The 15,726-nt window shown below is 45.8% G+C and overlaps 1 protein-coding gene across 3 annotated transcripts in view; it reads left to right on the top strand.

The window, feature by feature from the left end:
- Positions 1 to 15,726, top strand: part of WWC1 (WW and C2 domain containing 1) — a 156,690-nt gene that overhangs the window by 120,945 nt on the left and 20,019 nt on the right. For all 3 annotated transcript variants that reach the window (XM_001500197.6, XM_070232928.1, XM_070232927.1), the window contains exons 16-17: positions 8,050 to 8,202; positions 10,489 to 10,580. In XM_001500197.6, the coding sequence (XP_001500247.3) occupies positions 8,050 to 8,202; positions 10,489 to 10,580 (245 nt within the window). The remainder of the gene's footprint in view (positions 1 to 8,049; positions 8,203 to 10,488; positions 10,581 to 15,726) is intronic.

Here is a 15,726-nt window from a genome sequence, read left to right as displayed (position 1 = left end):
AACCTCTTTGATCCTCAGTTGTCTCATCCTATAAAGCACTTACTTAAGTGTCTGACACACAGTAGCTTCTCATTGGATGAGGCCATTGAGTCCCCTCCCTGGAGCAGAGCTCTTCCAACTTCCTGCTCCTCCTCCTCTGCGCATTGGCGGGAATCAGGATTGGAAATGAAGTAGCCCAGGGTACGTTTGTGTCCCAAGAAAGCCACTCCCTTAGAGACAAGCAGATCCAAGTGCAGATGGATGTTGCTCAGCTTTCTCACCTATAAAATGGGGATTAATAGCTTAACTCAGGGGCTTGTGATGCACGAATGAGTTAGAAGAAGCTAAGGGCTCTGTTAAGGTTGACGCCCTTGAGGTGTTAGAATATTTGAACGATAACTCGATTGTGGGTGCAAAGGAGCCCAGACACGGGCTTTATGCCTAGAAGGTAGCTCCACCCACTGTCATCTTTCCTAGGAACCTGCTATGTGCCTACCCTGCTGCTGGGTGCTGGGGATACACTGGGGAACCAAAGAGATTAGGAGCCAACTTTGATGGCTAACAAATAAACAGAAGGATAGATGACGCATCATGATAAGGGCCGTGTTGGAAATGGATAGGTTGAGGTCATAGGAAAACGTGGGCATGTGCGAAGGGGAGGAAGGAGCTTTGCATGCCTCTCTGAGCCTTCTCCCTGCCGCCTGTCTAGGAGCTGGGAGAGGGGCAATGGCAGTCCTACCTCCTGGGCGGGCTGGTCTCCTTTCTCCTGGTGTGACCTACAGACCTCTGCCCAGAATGGTAAACCTCCTTGCTCTCCATGCTTGACTCAGATCTGCTCGTGCTATAAAACCCTTCTCTGCTGTGGAATTGTGGGGCCACATCCCTTGGGCCTGAGGCTGTCACCAGCCTTCCCTCCGTGTTGCGTAAGACTCTTCAATTCTTGGGCCCAATTTCCTTATGTGTAAAATCCAGCTCACACAGCCCACCTCTGAAGGTTAAGTGAGATGCTAAAGCAGAGCTTCTTGAACCTTTGCACGCATACAAGTTACCCAGGGCCTTGGTTAAAGTGTAGGTTCTCATTCAGTAGGCCTGGGGTGGAGCCCAAGAATCTGCATTTCTGACAAGCTCCCAGGTGATGCTGATGATGCTGGGCCCCATAACAAGGATGTAAAGCAACAAAGTGTCTGTGCTGGATACCAGTTCCCATGCCTTTCCTCCTCAGCTGGGGCACACTAGAGCATCATTGCCATGGATGTTGTTGTTATCATTACTGACAATAATGCAATAGCTAGTGACGAATGGATGCAATTTGTGTGTTGGGCACTGACCTAAGCTCCTTACATGTCTTATCTCTACTGATCCTCTATAGTCTTATAAAATAGGTACTGTTGTCCCTGTGAGGAAACCAAGGCACAAAGAAGGAAAGAACTTCCCAAGGTCATACAGTCAGATAGTTGGCAGGTGCGGTGTTGGAACGCAGGCAGGTCCACCCTGAAGCCCACTCATGTCAGACCTTGGTGTAGCCTCAGTGCCAGCACAGTGCTCCTGGAGCCCACAGGTGGGAATGGTGACTGAGGGTCTAGGGGGGTGGATGCTGAACAACAGAGCAGAAAGCTTTTCCAACCCCAGGCTTCTCTGGTGAAGCGTTGCCTTGGCCCTGGGCATTCCTAAACCAGAAGAGACTCAGTCCTGTTTTTTTCTCCTAATTGGGTGCCTTTTATTCCTCCTTTCTAATTGAAGTCTGGCCATTGCTGGTTGCCATGGCAGCAGCCAAAGCGCTCATCCCATCATAGCTTGTCTCCATCTGTGGCCAATGGGAAAGCTGCTTTCTCGTATCCTTTGCGGACGTGGAGTGTCTTGCTGTCGAGTTTTGGTGGCTGGAGGGGGCGAGGCAGTGAGACACGAAGAGAAAGGGCTGTCTGATCCCACTCGGAGTTTCCCTGCACTGCTGGGTTGTGGAATCCCCAGCCTGTTTTGAGCCATTTAATCAGGCGGCCAACAAGAATAGTACCCGTCCTGAGCAGTGTCTGTGTGTCTAGTACTGGGCTAAGAACTTTGCCGACACTCTCTCATTTAATCCTCACAACAGAAGCAGCGTTAGGATTATCTCTATTTGACAGCTAGGAGATCAAGGCCCAAAAAGGCTAAGTAACCTGCCCGGATCATCCAGCAAGTAGGTGGAGAAGCCTGGATTTAAACACAGATTCCTGCTTCCTTACACATAGCCATTGTACTATTGTGCCTCTCGGGGGGTTCCTGTTCCTGTGAGTGTCTCTCGTGTCCCATGGCCTGCCTTCTGCAATATCACAGGCAACAGTTCTACCAGATTCTTTTGCATGGCATAACAGGAGTCACAGGCTTTCTGGCTGGGCCCTGGTTGCCCAGTCCCCAAGTGCTAAGCTCAGTGCCACTCAGTGCAGGTTCTGTTAAGGCAGCCCACTTCCCGGGTCTCACTCATATCCTGAAGTTACCATTGCAACAGCTCCCCCACCCTTTTCTCACTTTGCCATCCCCACTTGGCAAAACCCCAGCCCTGTCAAAGTGCAATCTCTACCTCCTTTCCACCCGTGCAGCTGGAGAGACACGCTGCATGGTCTCCCTTTAAAATCGTGGTCACTAACCTCCCAGGAGCCCTGCTGCTGCCCAGCATTAATACTGCCTCTCCCTGGACCATTTGTTCTCCCAGTTGTCTCAACGGCTAAGTCTTGCCTTCTCCCCTCTCCTCAAACCTCCAGCGGCTCTTCTCCTACCTTCTCCCTCCGCTGAGGCCCTTGCTTTGTGCTCCATGAGAGAATTGAGGCAACCAGAAGAGCGCTCCCACAGCACGTCCAGCTGTTCTCGTGGGTTCTGCCATTTCTCCTGCCTCTGAGGATGTGGCTTCCCTACTCCTGTCTAAGGCCATCTGCTCTCAAGGACGTTATGCCAACAGTTACTCTCCTGCCCTCTCCTCTACGGTTTTCCCTCCTGCGCTGGATCTGGCCTGTCAATATACCAATATGCTCTTATTTCTCTCATTCTTAAAAAAAAGTTTTTACCGCATTTCTACCTCCAGCTACTACATTGTTTCTTTCCCTTTCTTGGCAGCAAAACATGAAAGAGGTGTTCACGTTCTCTCTGTAACCCAATCCACATGGGCTTTGCCCTCATCATTCCACCAGAAATGGGCTCATCGAGGTCATCACTGACCTCCTTGTTGCTAAATCCAGTGGCCTTGGGGGCCAGCCCGGTGGCACAGTGGTTAAGTGCACACGTTCCGCTTCAGCGGCCTGGGGTCCGCTGGTTCAGATCCCGGATGTGGACGTGGCACCACTTGGCAAAAGCCGTGCTGTGGTAGGTGTCCCACATATAAAGTAGAGGAAGATGGGCGTGGATGTTAGCTCAGGGCCAGTCTTCCTCAGCAAAAAGAGAAGGATTGGCAGCAGTTAGCTCAGGGCTAATCTTCCTCAAAAAAATAAATAAATAAATAAAATAAATCCCGTGGCCAGTTCTCCATCCTCATGTCTTTCGGCCTGTCAGCCGCATTTGGCTCAGTTGCTCACTCCGTCTTCCTTGACATCCTTTGCCCTGACTTGGCTTCCCAGACACCTCACTCTCCTAGCATTCTTCCTGGCATCTTTCTCCTTTGCTGACTCCATCTGTCTCCTTTGCTGATTCCTCTCTTCCCTGACCCTCATATGTCAGAGGGCCCCAGGGCTCAGACCTGGCTCTTCTTCACTTTTCTGTTTACATTCACTCCCTTGGTGATCTCATCGTGTCTCCCAGTTTCAAACACCATCCCAAATTTATGGCTCCAGCCTGGGCCTCTCCACTCATCTCTACATTATGTGTCCACTGCCTAGTCCACATCTTCTCTTGCGTGTCCAGTAGACATCTCAAATGAACTTGTCCACAAGCACGCCCCTGATCTTTCCTCCTGCATCTTCATTATCTCAGCTGACGGCAACCCTGTTCTTCCATTGCCCAGGCCAGAGACCACAGGGTCATCCTTGACCCCTCTCTTCCTCCCACATCCCTCATCCAATCCTTCAGGAACTCCTGATAGCTGCACCTTCAAAAGATCCCCACCCTCCAGCCACTTCTCACCACTGCCCCTGGCCCCCTCTCCTCTCTCCCCTGGAGATTGTTGCACCAATCTCCTGCTGGGTCTCCCCCCTCTGTCCTGGTCTCCCTCTATCTCTTTCCAACACAGTAGCCAGAGTGACCCTATTAAATTGCAAATCAGTGCATGCCGCTCCTCTGCTTAAAAGCTGACAGTGGCTTCTGTCTCTCCAGAGTCAGCACCTGGGTCCTTTGCCTGGTCTAAGGCCCTCCAGGATCTGCCCCTCGTTACCTCTTGGATTTCCTCCCCTAGCCTCTTCCTCCAGACTCCTTGTGCCCCTTGAATACACCAGCACGCTACTCCCCTCCCGCCTTGACACTTGCCATCCAGATGCTGATGGGCCAGACTCGCTCCCTGTCCTCATCAGGGCTCAACCCAAATGGCACCTTCTCAGTGAGCTCTTCATTCCATCCCATTTAAAATCCCCCTCTCCACTCTCTTTTTCCCTCCTCTCCCCTTTCCCTGTATTATTTTTCTCTGCAGCACTTTCCATCACCTCACATTGCACTATATGATAGATGTTACAGTACACGTTATTTTCACATTTTATCATCTTTGAAGTCAACGTGCAATTTACACTAGATGGCAGGTCATTGTTTAATTGGCAACTATTTTTTTTCCTTAGTGGCGCATGAAATAATAGTACACTTTATAATTGATGGTATCTCAGGTTCAACAAAACATGAAATAGAGTTTACTTATTGATTTGTTTATCTGATTCCCACAGACTCGAATGTCAGCTCATAAGGGCAGGATTTTTATCTGCTTTAAATGCTGCTGTATCCCCAGCACTCAAAACAGTGCTTGGCACATGTGTGTGTGTTGAATGAATGAATGAATGAATGAAAGTGTAAATGCCCTCCGGTGCACCAGTTCACCAAGGTAGACCATATTCATACCTATGAGCCAGCCCCAAACAGACAGTGTGTCTTGTTGGAATTAATAATAATCTGATGGCAGCGTTCCACCCCAAAGCTGTGATTCTGTTCATCCCTCTTGCTCCTCCATCATGGCCTAGCATGTTCTGAACTGTAGAATCCAGTGTATTCATCTATCTCCCCAGGAAACTCTAAGTCCCTTGGGGACAGAGTTGTGTCTCATGTGTTTCTGTGGCTCCAGAGTCTGCACAGGGCTCAAAGAATATTTATTAAATGAATAAATGAGTGATGTACACATATTTGTGTATATTTACCTTTATTCTCGGGGCATAAAGTGTGCCGGGCATGTAGTACCTGGATTGACTCTAGTCCTCCCAACAGCTCCGCAGGCAGGAGTTGTTTCCCTGCCTTCCAGATGAGGAGGCTGGGGCTGAACAAGTGAAGAGTCAGCATGGGTTGTTTTCTTCACCTGCTCACAACTGTTCTAGAAATTGCCTGTAGTCACACAGTGGCTTGGCATAGTCCGTGCCATGCTCTGGTGGATCCTGATAGAAGGAAAACTGGAAGCAGAGATCCCAAGTGGATTGAAGAGTCCCCTCCTGTCCCAGGTGCTCCCATGAGCCATCGCTTGGCTGCTGGCCCACTTTGCAAATGGGTTTGTGGTATTTCTACCCCGCCATGGGCACAGCCACTGGTGTGTTTGGGGAAATGAAGGAGCTAACTCCAAACCTGGTCAGAGCTCTTCAAAAGAGGACGTGTCGAAACAATGAGACCCCTAAGGAATGAGTAAAATTATGTTGTAGTTCTTCCCACTAAGGATGTATGGTAAAAAATACAGTAAAAATATTAAGTTGCTTGAAATAAATCTTCTCTCCATGAGATTATATTCAGTTTGGTTAATTTGTTGTAGTTTGTTTTCATCTTAAGGAACCTATTTACATAATTCAAAGAAAAACCATATAGGAAGATTTACTGAAGACAAATCCTGCTCCCCCCTTGCTCCCCCCTCCAATCCCACCGCCTACTCTGTATAGGCAATCAGTTTGATTAGTTTCTTCTTTATCTATGTATTATTTATTGTTGCACATATGATCACGTTCATTCCCCCTTGCACCTTAAATATGGTGCAAAATACATATATAGAGAGAATATATATAGTCTTATTCCTCTCTCCATTTCTTTTTTTTCCTTAAAGATTGGCACCTGAGCTAACAACTGTTGCCAATCTTCTCTTTGTTTTTTTTCTTCCCCAGACCCCCCAGTACATAGTTGTGTATTCTAGTTGTGAGTGCCTCTGGTTGTGCCCTCTCCATTTCTAATACAAAAGGTAGCATACTAAATATTCTGTTGTGCACTATGCAGTGTTTTTTCCCCTTAACAATATAGCCTGGAGATCTCTTTCATCAGTACCTAGAGATTGTCCTCATTTTTTAGACATAGCTGTATAATACTCCATTGTATAGATATGTCATCGTTTATACATCCAGTCCCCTGTTGCTGGACCTTTGAGGTGTTCAAAATCTTTTGCTGTTACAAAAAAGGCCAAAATGAAGATCCTTGTTCGTGGAACATTTTATACTCATGTTGATCTACCTGTAATATAGACCCCTACAAGTAGAATCATTTGGTCAAAGAGTAAAATGCATCCATATTTTTGCTAGATTTTGCCAAATTGCTTCCATAAGGTTTCTACCATTTTACATCCTCACCAGCAAGGTGAGAGTGTCTGTTTCCCTATAGCCTCACCAATACCGTGTGTTGTCTGTTTTTTAGACTTTTGCAGATTTGGTAGAGGGGAAATGATAGTGGTTTTTCACCTCACTTTTTATTACTTACTTGCTTGCTCAGTGTCTGAGTTCCTTGACAGACTGTTAGCTCCAAGAAGGTGAGGACCATCATTTATCCCTGGAACCTAACACAGAACCTGGTGCTCAGTATGATTAACATAGGATAGGTGCCCACAACAAAAATCAACCCAACTGGAAAACTGGGCAAGTGACTTGCATAGACATTTCCCCAAAAGTGATATACACATGGCCAATAAGCACATGAAAAGATGCTCAGTATCACTAATTATCAGAGAAGTGCAAATCAAAACCATGGCTTAACACCTCACACTCATTAGGATGGCTAATATTTTTTTAAAAACAAAATAAGCGTTGGGGAGGATGTGCAGAAATTGAAACACCTGTGGCGCCATTAGTGGGATTGTAAAATGGTGCAGCTGCTATGGAAAACATTATGGAGGTTCCTCAAAAAATTAAAAATAGAAATACCACATGATCTAGCAATCTCATGACTGGGTATTTATCCAAAAGAATTGAAAACAAGGTCTTGAAACAGCATGGTGACTATAGTTAATAATACTGTATTGCGTACTTGAAAGTTGCTAAGAAAGTAGATCTTAAAAGTTCTCATCACAAGAAAAAAAAATTTATAACTATGCTGATGGATGTTAACTAGACTTATGTGGTGTTCATTTTGCAATGTATACATATATCAAATCATTATCTTGTACACCTGAAGCTAACAGTGTTACCTGTCAATTATATTTCAGTAAAACTGGAGGGGGCGCAGATGTTAAATTTTATGTGTTTTTTATCATGTTAAAAATATGTGGGGACCGGCTCCGTGCTACAGCAGTTAAGTTCGCATGCTCTGCTTCGGCAGCCCAGGGTTCGCTGGTTCGGATCCTGGCCTCGGACATGGTGCCACTTGTCAAACCATGCTGTGGTAGGCATCCCACATATAAAGTAGAGGAAGATGGGCACAGATGTTAGCTCGGAGCCAGTCTTCCTCATCAAAAAGAGGAGGATTGGCAGCAGATGTTAGCTCAGGGCTAATCTTCCTCAAAAAAATATATATATATATGTGATAGGTGCTCAATGAAGATTTAGCAAATGAATAAACCAATGAATGAATAAGCTAGTGAATAAGTGAGTTACTGGAAATGATTAATGACTAGCCCTGTCTTCCTCCTAGGAAGCTTCCATCTCACCTGGAGTGATGTTTTGCATACTTTCCCCAGGAGCCAAGTTCACCAGAATTCCTTGTCAGCCCTGCTAATACTCTCCCTTTTCCCGTCCTCAACAGGGAGGCGCCCAGATCAGCCTGGCTGAGGTCTGCCGGTCTGGGGAGAGGTCGACTCGCTGGTACAACCTCCTGAGCTACAAATACTTGAAGAAACAGAGCAGGGAGCCCAAACCAGTGGGAGCCACGGCCGCCACCCCAGGGCCTGAAAGCACGGTGAGCTGGGCCATGGGTCTGCACCATCCCCCTGCATGTGCGGCACCTGGATGGGGAAGGAAAGGCCTCTCCCAGAACTGGAGGTGGCTGGGCATCAGAGGTGGAGGAAACGGAGTAGAGGGGAGAGGAGAAGAGGACAGGGGTGGAGAGACCTCTGCAAAGGGGCGGGTAGCCCCCCATCTGCAACTTGCCCTTCTGCATTTGTGCTCTCCTTCTGTGCTCTACTTGACCTAATACAACTTGCTTGATGAAAACCTTAACTTCTCAATTTTTTAACAATGAAATGGAAAAGGAAGGAGAAACCTGTGGAAGGTAGAAAATTAACCTTTATTTAGATCCTCCCATATGTATAGTGGTCCATAGTGGAACTTTATAAAAGAGGCAGGGGGAAGTCATGGGAAGGACAGTCAGAAGACTGGGTATTTCTTAGGAGTCAATCCTTTCACCTCTCTGGGCCTCCATTTCTTCATGTCTAATCTGAGCCTAAAAAGGTTGTTATGAGGCTTTGAAGAAGTACATGTAAAGAGCACCTGGGGACTTGGGTATAGGCTTGATAAATGGTATCTATTTCATTATTTTAAGTTTCTGGAAAAATCTTACATTGGCTTATTTTTGGTTAAAAAATATGTATTGTTTTCATTTTAGTGCAGTACACTTTAAGGTATTAAAATATCCTGAAACTGGGGCCGGCCTTGTGGTGTAGTGGTTTATTCGGCACGCTCTGCTTCAGTGGCCTGGGTTCGCAGGTTCAGTTCCCAGGTGCAAACCTACACCAGTCATCAGCCATGCTGTGGCAGTGACCCACGTACAAAATAGAGGAAGATTGGCACAGATGTTAGTTCAGGGCTGGTCCTCCTCAGAAAAAAAAAAATAGCCTTAAACTGTTTCCTGTATTTGGAAAGCCCATATCTGCTGGCCAGGTAGCCTGGCCAGAACTCAACTGAGCAGTGAAGTTGCCCTGGACACAGACTGTCTCAGCACGTGGGATCCTAGTGGGATTCCTAGAGAGCGTTTGGGACTCAGGTTGGCTTGTAGTTCTCTGAAGTGCTTCTTCCCTCTGTCAGTGCTTGGTTACTTTAGACTGTCCCTGCCCGGAATTTCAGTGGAGGGGATGGGCTAGGTCCTACGGTGAGGATTTAAGTCTGTTTTCTTCTCCGCCTCCTCCATCATCGTTTTCTGCACTTGCATCATTTCCTGCACTTCCTTTTGTGTCAGGCACGGTCCTGTTTATTAAGTGCAATTTACCAAGGTCAGAAAGGTTACCTAAGGACATATGTCCAATAAGCAACAAAGCTAGGTCTCAAACCCAGGTCTCCCTCCCTCCAAAAAAGGTGACAGTGAGGTGGCATAGGTATTGAAAACAGACTCCTCTACTTTCTAGAGCATGTTCTTGGGTAAGTAACATCAACCTTAGGAACATAGTTTCCTCATTTCCGTTTCTCAAGGGGATAATCATAATCTCTACCCATTAGGCTGGTTGTAAAGATTAAATAAGATGCCACACGTAAGCTATCTGTCACAGTGCCTGGCATATCCGGGGCCTTCAACTGATTTTAGTTCCCTCTATCCTTCTCCAAAAGAAAATTTCAGGAATTATCCATCCTCTGGCCCACACTACCAAGGGTATTTGCAAATTAAATGCGTGCTCAGAAAACTACAAGATCAGTTTTTGCTTTACTATTAGCTCCCATTTACTGACTACCAAGCACCTTTTTTATGTATATTGTCAATGCATCTTCATAACAACCCTTTGTAGTAGTTGTTAGACTGAGTCTCGGAGAGGTTAAATAATTTCCTCAAGTCACCCAGGCTTCCTCACTGTAGACATCATTCAATATAGACGTTCTTCCTCCAGGAAGCCTTCCCTGAATGCAGCCTCCCAAGCTGGCTTTGCTGCCACTCCTCTGTTCCTGAATACCCAATACTGCTCTGTCATAGTCCTCACATTGTTTTATTATTGCTGGTTTATGTCATGGTGTCCCTGACTACGCTGTGATCTCCTTACAGCCAAAGACCTGTAATTCTGTCTTCCTCCACTGCTAAACCTGGCTGTCTTCCAAAATGCTGTTGATGCATACGGGGGTTATTCTCAGGAGAACCGCCAGTCAGAAGAACTAAGGACTGTATTTCCAATTTATAAGTAACCTTGGGGCGAGATGCTTCCCCGCTCTGGTCTTCAGTTTACCCCCAGTTCACTGGGAGGGTCATACTCTAAGAAGTGCTGATTCCTGCCAGGTGGGGCCATGCCTGGTGCACAGACGAACCCCTCAGCCTTTGTCTCTGCAGGATGCCGTGTCTGCTCTGCTGGAACAGACAGCAGTGGAGCTGGAGAAGAGGCAGGAGGGAAGGAGTAGCACACAGACCCTGGAAGACAGCTGGTAAGTGAGGGTTCCCTTGGGCCTCAGGAACTGACCTGGCTTAGACCTGGGCCCAGGGATGAGATCCCCAAACACCAGGGCAACCAAGAGAGGTGTTCCTTTGGTAAAACTGAGAACCTCTCTCCTCATGGGTTCTTTTCAGGCAGGAAAGCAGTATATAGCCTGACACTGTCGTCCCCAAAGTCCCTTCCCAGTTTGTTATTTCGCCTTCCCTGCACCGCTCATGCTGGCTCACATCTACTATCCGTATTTGTCTTGAGGCACTTACACTTATTTTGGTTAAAAAAAATTTTTTTAAGAAGCTTTATATTACTGTAAGTGGAAAGTTAGTATAATTTGCCATAAATTGAGGATTCCTCAATAAGTAATTACATTTGACTGCTGGGAATGGAGAGCAAACTAATAGGCTTAAATAAGATAGAAGTTTGTTTCTTTGTTACTTAAAAAGAAGAACGAGAGAATGCCATCCAAGGCTCGTCTGTCAGCTCCATGGTGCTTCTGGGAACCCAGGCTGCTGCTTTCATTCTGCTTTACTGTCCTTACTGTGTGACCTCAATCATTGAGGCTACTTTCTAGCCCAAAATGGCTGCTGAGACACCAGCCATCAGGTAGGCATGAGGAAAGAGGAAAGACAAAAGAGTGTGCCTATGTGCCTTTTAACCAAGGAGCATTCCTGAAAGACCCACCCAGCAATTTCTACTTGCTTCTCATTGGCCGAGCTCAGCTATTTGGCCTACCTAATGACAAGGGAGGCTAGGAAATGAGATCTGTTAGTTGGTACAAAAATCAGGGTTCTGTAACTGAGGAGGAAAGTGAGAATGGATGTTGGGTAGGCCATGAGCCAATTCTGCCTCAGAAGGTAACTGTGGAAAATTAAATGTAGTGAAAATCAAACCAGAGTACTAACGTCTAGGTAGATCTATTGTTTGCTAAGCTTCTAAGCCTGAGGTCTTCTCTCCCCTTGCTAAAAAGGAAGGTTAGTCAGTGATTCAGCAGCATTCAAGATGTGCTCCTGCCAAAGAGAGGCTCCGTGATGTTACCAGAAGGTCTGAGGAGATCGAAACGGGGGTGACTTTCTCATGTGCCATCCGGTGTTCTCAGTCGCTTGAACCCTGACAGAAAGATCCCCTCACATACTTTAGGAAACAGTCATGTAGACCAGGGTTCAAATCCTAGCTTCATCATTTCTGTGTGACCTTAAGCAAAGCATTTTTTAACTTATGATTGAAGTATAACATGGATACAGAAAAGTTCACGCAAGCGTACAGCTCAGTGAATCTTCAGAAACCGAACTACCCAAGTCAAGAAGCAGAGCATTGCCAGCTCTCCGGAAGCCACACCACCGCATGCTTCATCCCTGTCACCGCCCTCCACCTCAAGGACAGCCTCTTTCAGGCAAGTCGTTCTGACCTCGTCTGATCCTGAGCTGGAAGATGGGGACATCGCACTGGCTGTGTATGTTATTCAGAAAGGACTGAAGGAAAAGCCACTAATGAAGAGAAAGTGCAAAGCTCGTAGTAGACACTTAGTAGAAAGCAGAAATTATTATTAGGAAAACGAGAAGGAACATTGCTAACTACCAGCTGAAAAGGGAGAGCGCAACTCCCGTCTGGGAAATGACTACAGCTTGTGAATCTTGCCATTTGGAAGGAGGTATAATTGGGCTTAAATGCATGCACTTTGAATTTGGATAAAAATGGATGCGGAGTCTCACTCAGCCAGCTTCCCGTGGGAGCCTAGGTCTGGATGAGGCCAGAGCGTCAGTGGGTTTTAAAAGCTCCTTGGGTGATTCCAATGTGCAGCCTGGGCTGAGAACCACGGCTCTAAACCTCTGGTTGCCCCTCTGTGAAATACGGACTTAAAAAATAGCCACTACATCATATAGACTCAATGAAATTATGCATGGTAAACGCTGAACACAGACTTGACCCAAAGGAAGCACTCAGCAACTTCCATATTATTCTGTGACAGCCCCAATTGCATATTTGGTCTCAAAAGGAGTGCTTTCATGATATTTACTCCAGGGTTCAGCAGATGTTTTCTGGAAATGGCCAGATAGTGAAGGATGCCTGCTTTGTGGGCCATACGGATTCTGTTGCATCGACTCAGCTCTGCTATTGTAGTGTGGAAGCGGCCGTAGACAACACGCACACCAACCACCGTGTCTCTGCCACTGAAACTTCATTGATGGACACTGAAATTTGAACTTCACATAATTTGCACGTCACAGAATACCATTCTCCTTTTAATTTTTTTTCAGCCGTTTAAAAATAAAAAAACCATTCCTAGCTTGGACTGTCCAAAACAGGCAGTGGGCTAGATTTGGCCCACGGCAGATCCCTCTTGTGCTCTTCTCCTTTACTATTTCTCCACGTGATAAAGAGTACGACGAGCTTCCTGAAGTTTTGTATGTTCCTTTGTTGTAGGATTCTCTCTAAATTGTCTCAAGTTTTCTTTCTCTCTCGTTCTTTCCCTCCCTCCCTCTCTTTCTCCCATTGTCTCCCTCCTTCACCCTCACTCCGTTTCTCCTGTTCTTTCCCTCTCTCTGGCATACTGCTGGGCTGGGCTGGGCTGTGGTTTGCACAGGCAAAGGTCTGATGCCGGAAATAGGCCCCAGACCTGTCTTCCAAAACCCTGGCACAAGATCAGTGGTTTCCGCCAAATTCCAAGCTTGTGTTGAGACTTTTCACGCCGTCTCCTAGCAACCGTCTTCTGTCCTCTCTCCCTTTGTGGCCCCCTCTCTCCCCACCCCTTGCCATTCAAACTTCCTTAGACACTGACTTACAAAGAGGGCTGGGAATCCCGGAGCTGCTGTGCTGGGGTAAATCCATCTACAGCCCCCTCCCGCTAGACTAGAGGCTTCTTTTGGTCCTGGAATGTTAACTAGCTTTGCTGTGCCTGCTCAGCTCTGGAGTCATGTGTGGAGGTCTCCAACAGACTGGCCCTCTGTTCTAATGTACACTTCTTCTCCCTCAGCACCCAAGGCCCAGGGTGCCATTGTTACTCCCTCCTTTTATTTGTTTAGGTTTCTTTTGTGCATGTAATCAGAGGACTGAATTTTTTTTTTTTTTTTAAGATCTACGTACAAAACAAAACTCCAAGAGTATTAGAAAATATAGGAGAATATAATCTCAAACAATGCTGGAGTGAAAATCCTCGTATTTGCCTCCTTGGGAACTTGTGTGTATTTGTCTAGGGCAGATCTTGAGAAGTGGCATTGCTGGGTCCCAGGGCATGGTGTTGTATACTCTGATAGACATTGCAAAATAATTCTCACACAAGAAGTACTAGTAAATGCTCCCACCAGCAGTGACTAAGGGTACCCCTAAACCTACACCCTCTCCAATGCTGAATATACTCTAACTGCTATAGTACTTGACCAAGAATACGTACATTTTTTATTTTAGCAGATTCTGCTGAATTGACTTTAGAGTGTAAATTGGCTGCTCTGATTTATACTGCCTGCAGGGATATGCCTATTTCCCATACCTTCACCAGCACTTGACGTTATCAGATATTTTTGTGTTTTTTGCCACTCCAAAGGGTGGAAAGATGTTGCCTGTTCTGATGATTTTTCCTCTTTACAATTGAAGGGTTTTTTTCCTTTATAAAAGTATTTAGATTTCACAGTCAAAAAGAAGAGACTTCCATAGTGGTTGAGCACTTAGTTGGACAAAATTGGGTTGGAAAGCTGGCTCCCCCACTTAGCAGCCTGTGACACTGGACAAGGCTTGTCAGCTGTCTGATCCTCAGCTTTTGAATCTGTGAAATGGAGGCAGTAATTGCTTTCGGTGTTGTATGACCTTTGCATAGCCCATGGAGCTTATTAGGCCCTCAGTAAATGCTGGTTCACGTGGCGTCTTCAGAATTCTTGCAGAGGTGCTCCTTGCATGTTCCCATGTTTACTGGCTCGTTTATGAGTAGACAGAGAGGCTGCGGGAGCAAAGGAGGGAGAGCAAAACCCCTCCCTAGCACTGGACCCCATCTGAGTGCAGGGGGGTTTAATCACGGGGCTGGGGATCTAAGATCTACTCTCCCTATTGGGAAAATCCTAAGGGAGACTTTATGTTTAGCCACAGTCTCAATGAGCCAGCTAACACTCATGCTGATCAGAAGCTGGCGGTTATGTATGTCTTTGAGAAGTAAAGATGGGAATAGAGATAAATTTCTAATTAACAAATGCAGTCCGTTTGTCATACCAAATACTTGCAACCCTAGAGTCCGAGGGGAAAGGGTAATTATGAAGAATGTTACCAGGGGCCAGCCCAGTGGCATGGTGGTTAAGTTTGTGCTCTCTGCTTCGGCAGCCCAGGGTTCATGGGTTCGGATCCAGGCACAGACCTACACACCACTCATCCAGCCATGCTGTGGCAGCATCCCACATACAACATAGAGGAAGATTGGCACAGCTGTTAGCTCAGTGACAATCTTCCTCAGGCAAAAAGAGGAAGATTGGCAACAGGTGTCAGCTCAAGATCAAAATTCCTCACCAAAAAAAGGAAAAAAAGAATATTACCAAAAGTAAAGTCTCTTCAACAAATAGTAATGGAACACCACTTGATATCCATATAAAAAAATAAACTTTGAGCATCATGTGCAAAAATTAATCTGAAATGGATCATAGAGCTAAACACAAAAGCTGAAACTATAAAAACCTGAGAGAAAATATAAGAGAAATTGTTTGCAACTTGGGATAGGCAAAGATTTCCTAGGTAGAACATAAAAAGCACCAACCATAAAAGAAAAAAATTGATAAATTGGACTCTATCACAATCAAAAGCTTCTGTTTGGAAGACACCATTTAGAAAATGAAAAGGCAAGCCACAGACTTGGAGAAAATGTTTGCAAAGGATTCATATCCAGAATAGATAATGAACTCTTATAACTCAATAATAAAAAGACAACCCAATTTTTAAGTAGGCTAAAGATTCTAACACACTTTGCAAAAGAAAATATATGAATGGTCAATAAATTCATGGAAAGATTCTCAACACAAAAGTTCAGATTAAAACCACAATGAGATGGGAGTACACACCCAGTAGAATGACTGCATTTAAAGACTCCCAATACAAGTATAGATGAGGAACTGGAATTCTCACAACATTGCCGGTGGGAGTGTAAAATGGCATAACCACCTTGGAAACCA

This window comes from Equus caballus, chromosome 14, assembly GCF_041296265.1.
Source record: "Equus caballus isolate H_3958 breed thoroughbred chromosome 14, TB-T2T, whole genome shotgun sequence".
Classification (NCBI taxonomy): domain Eukaryota; kingdom Metazoa; phylum Chordata; class Mammalia; order Perissodactyla; family Equidae; genus Equus; species Equus caballus.
The sequence above is the reverse complement of the archived record's forward strand: the minus strand, read 5'-3'. Positions and strand labels throughout refer to the sequence as shown.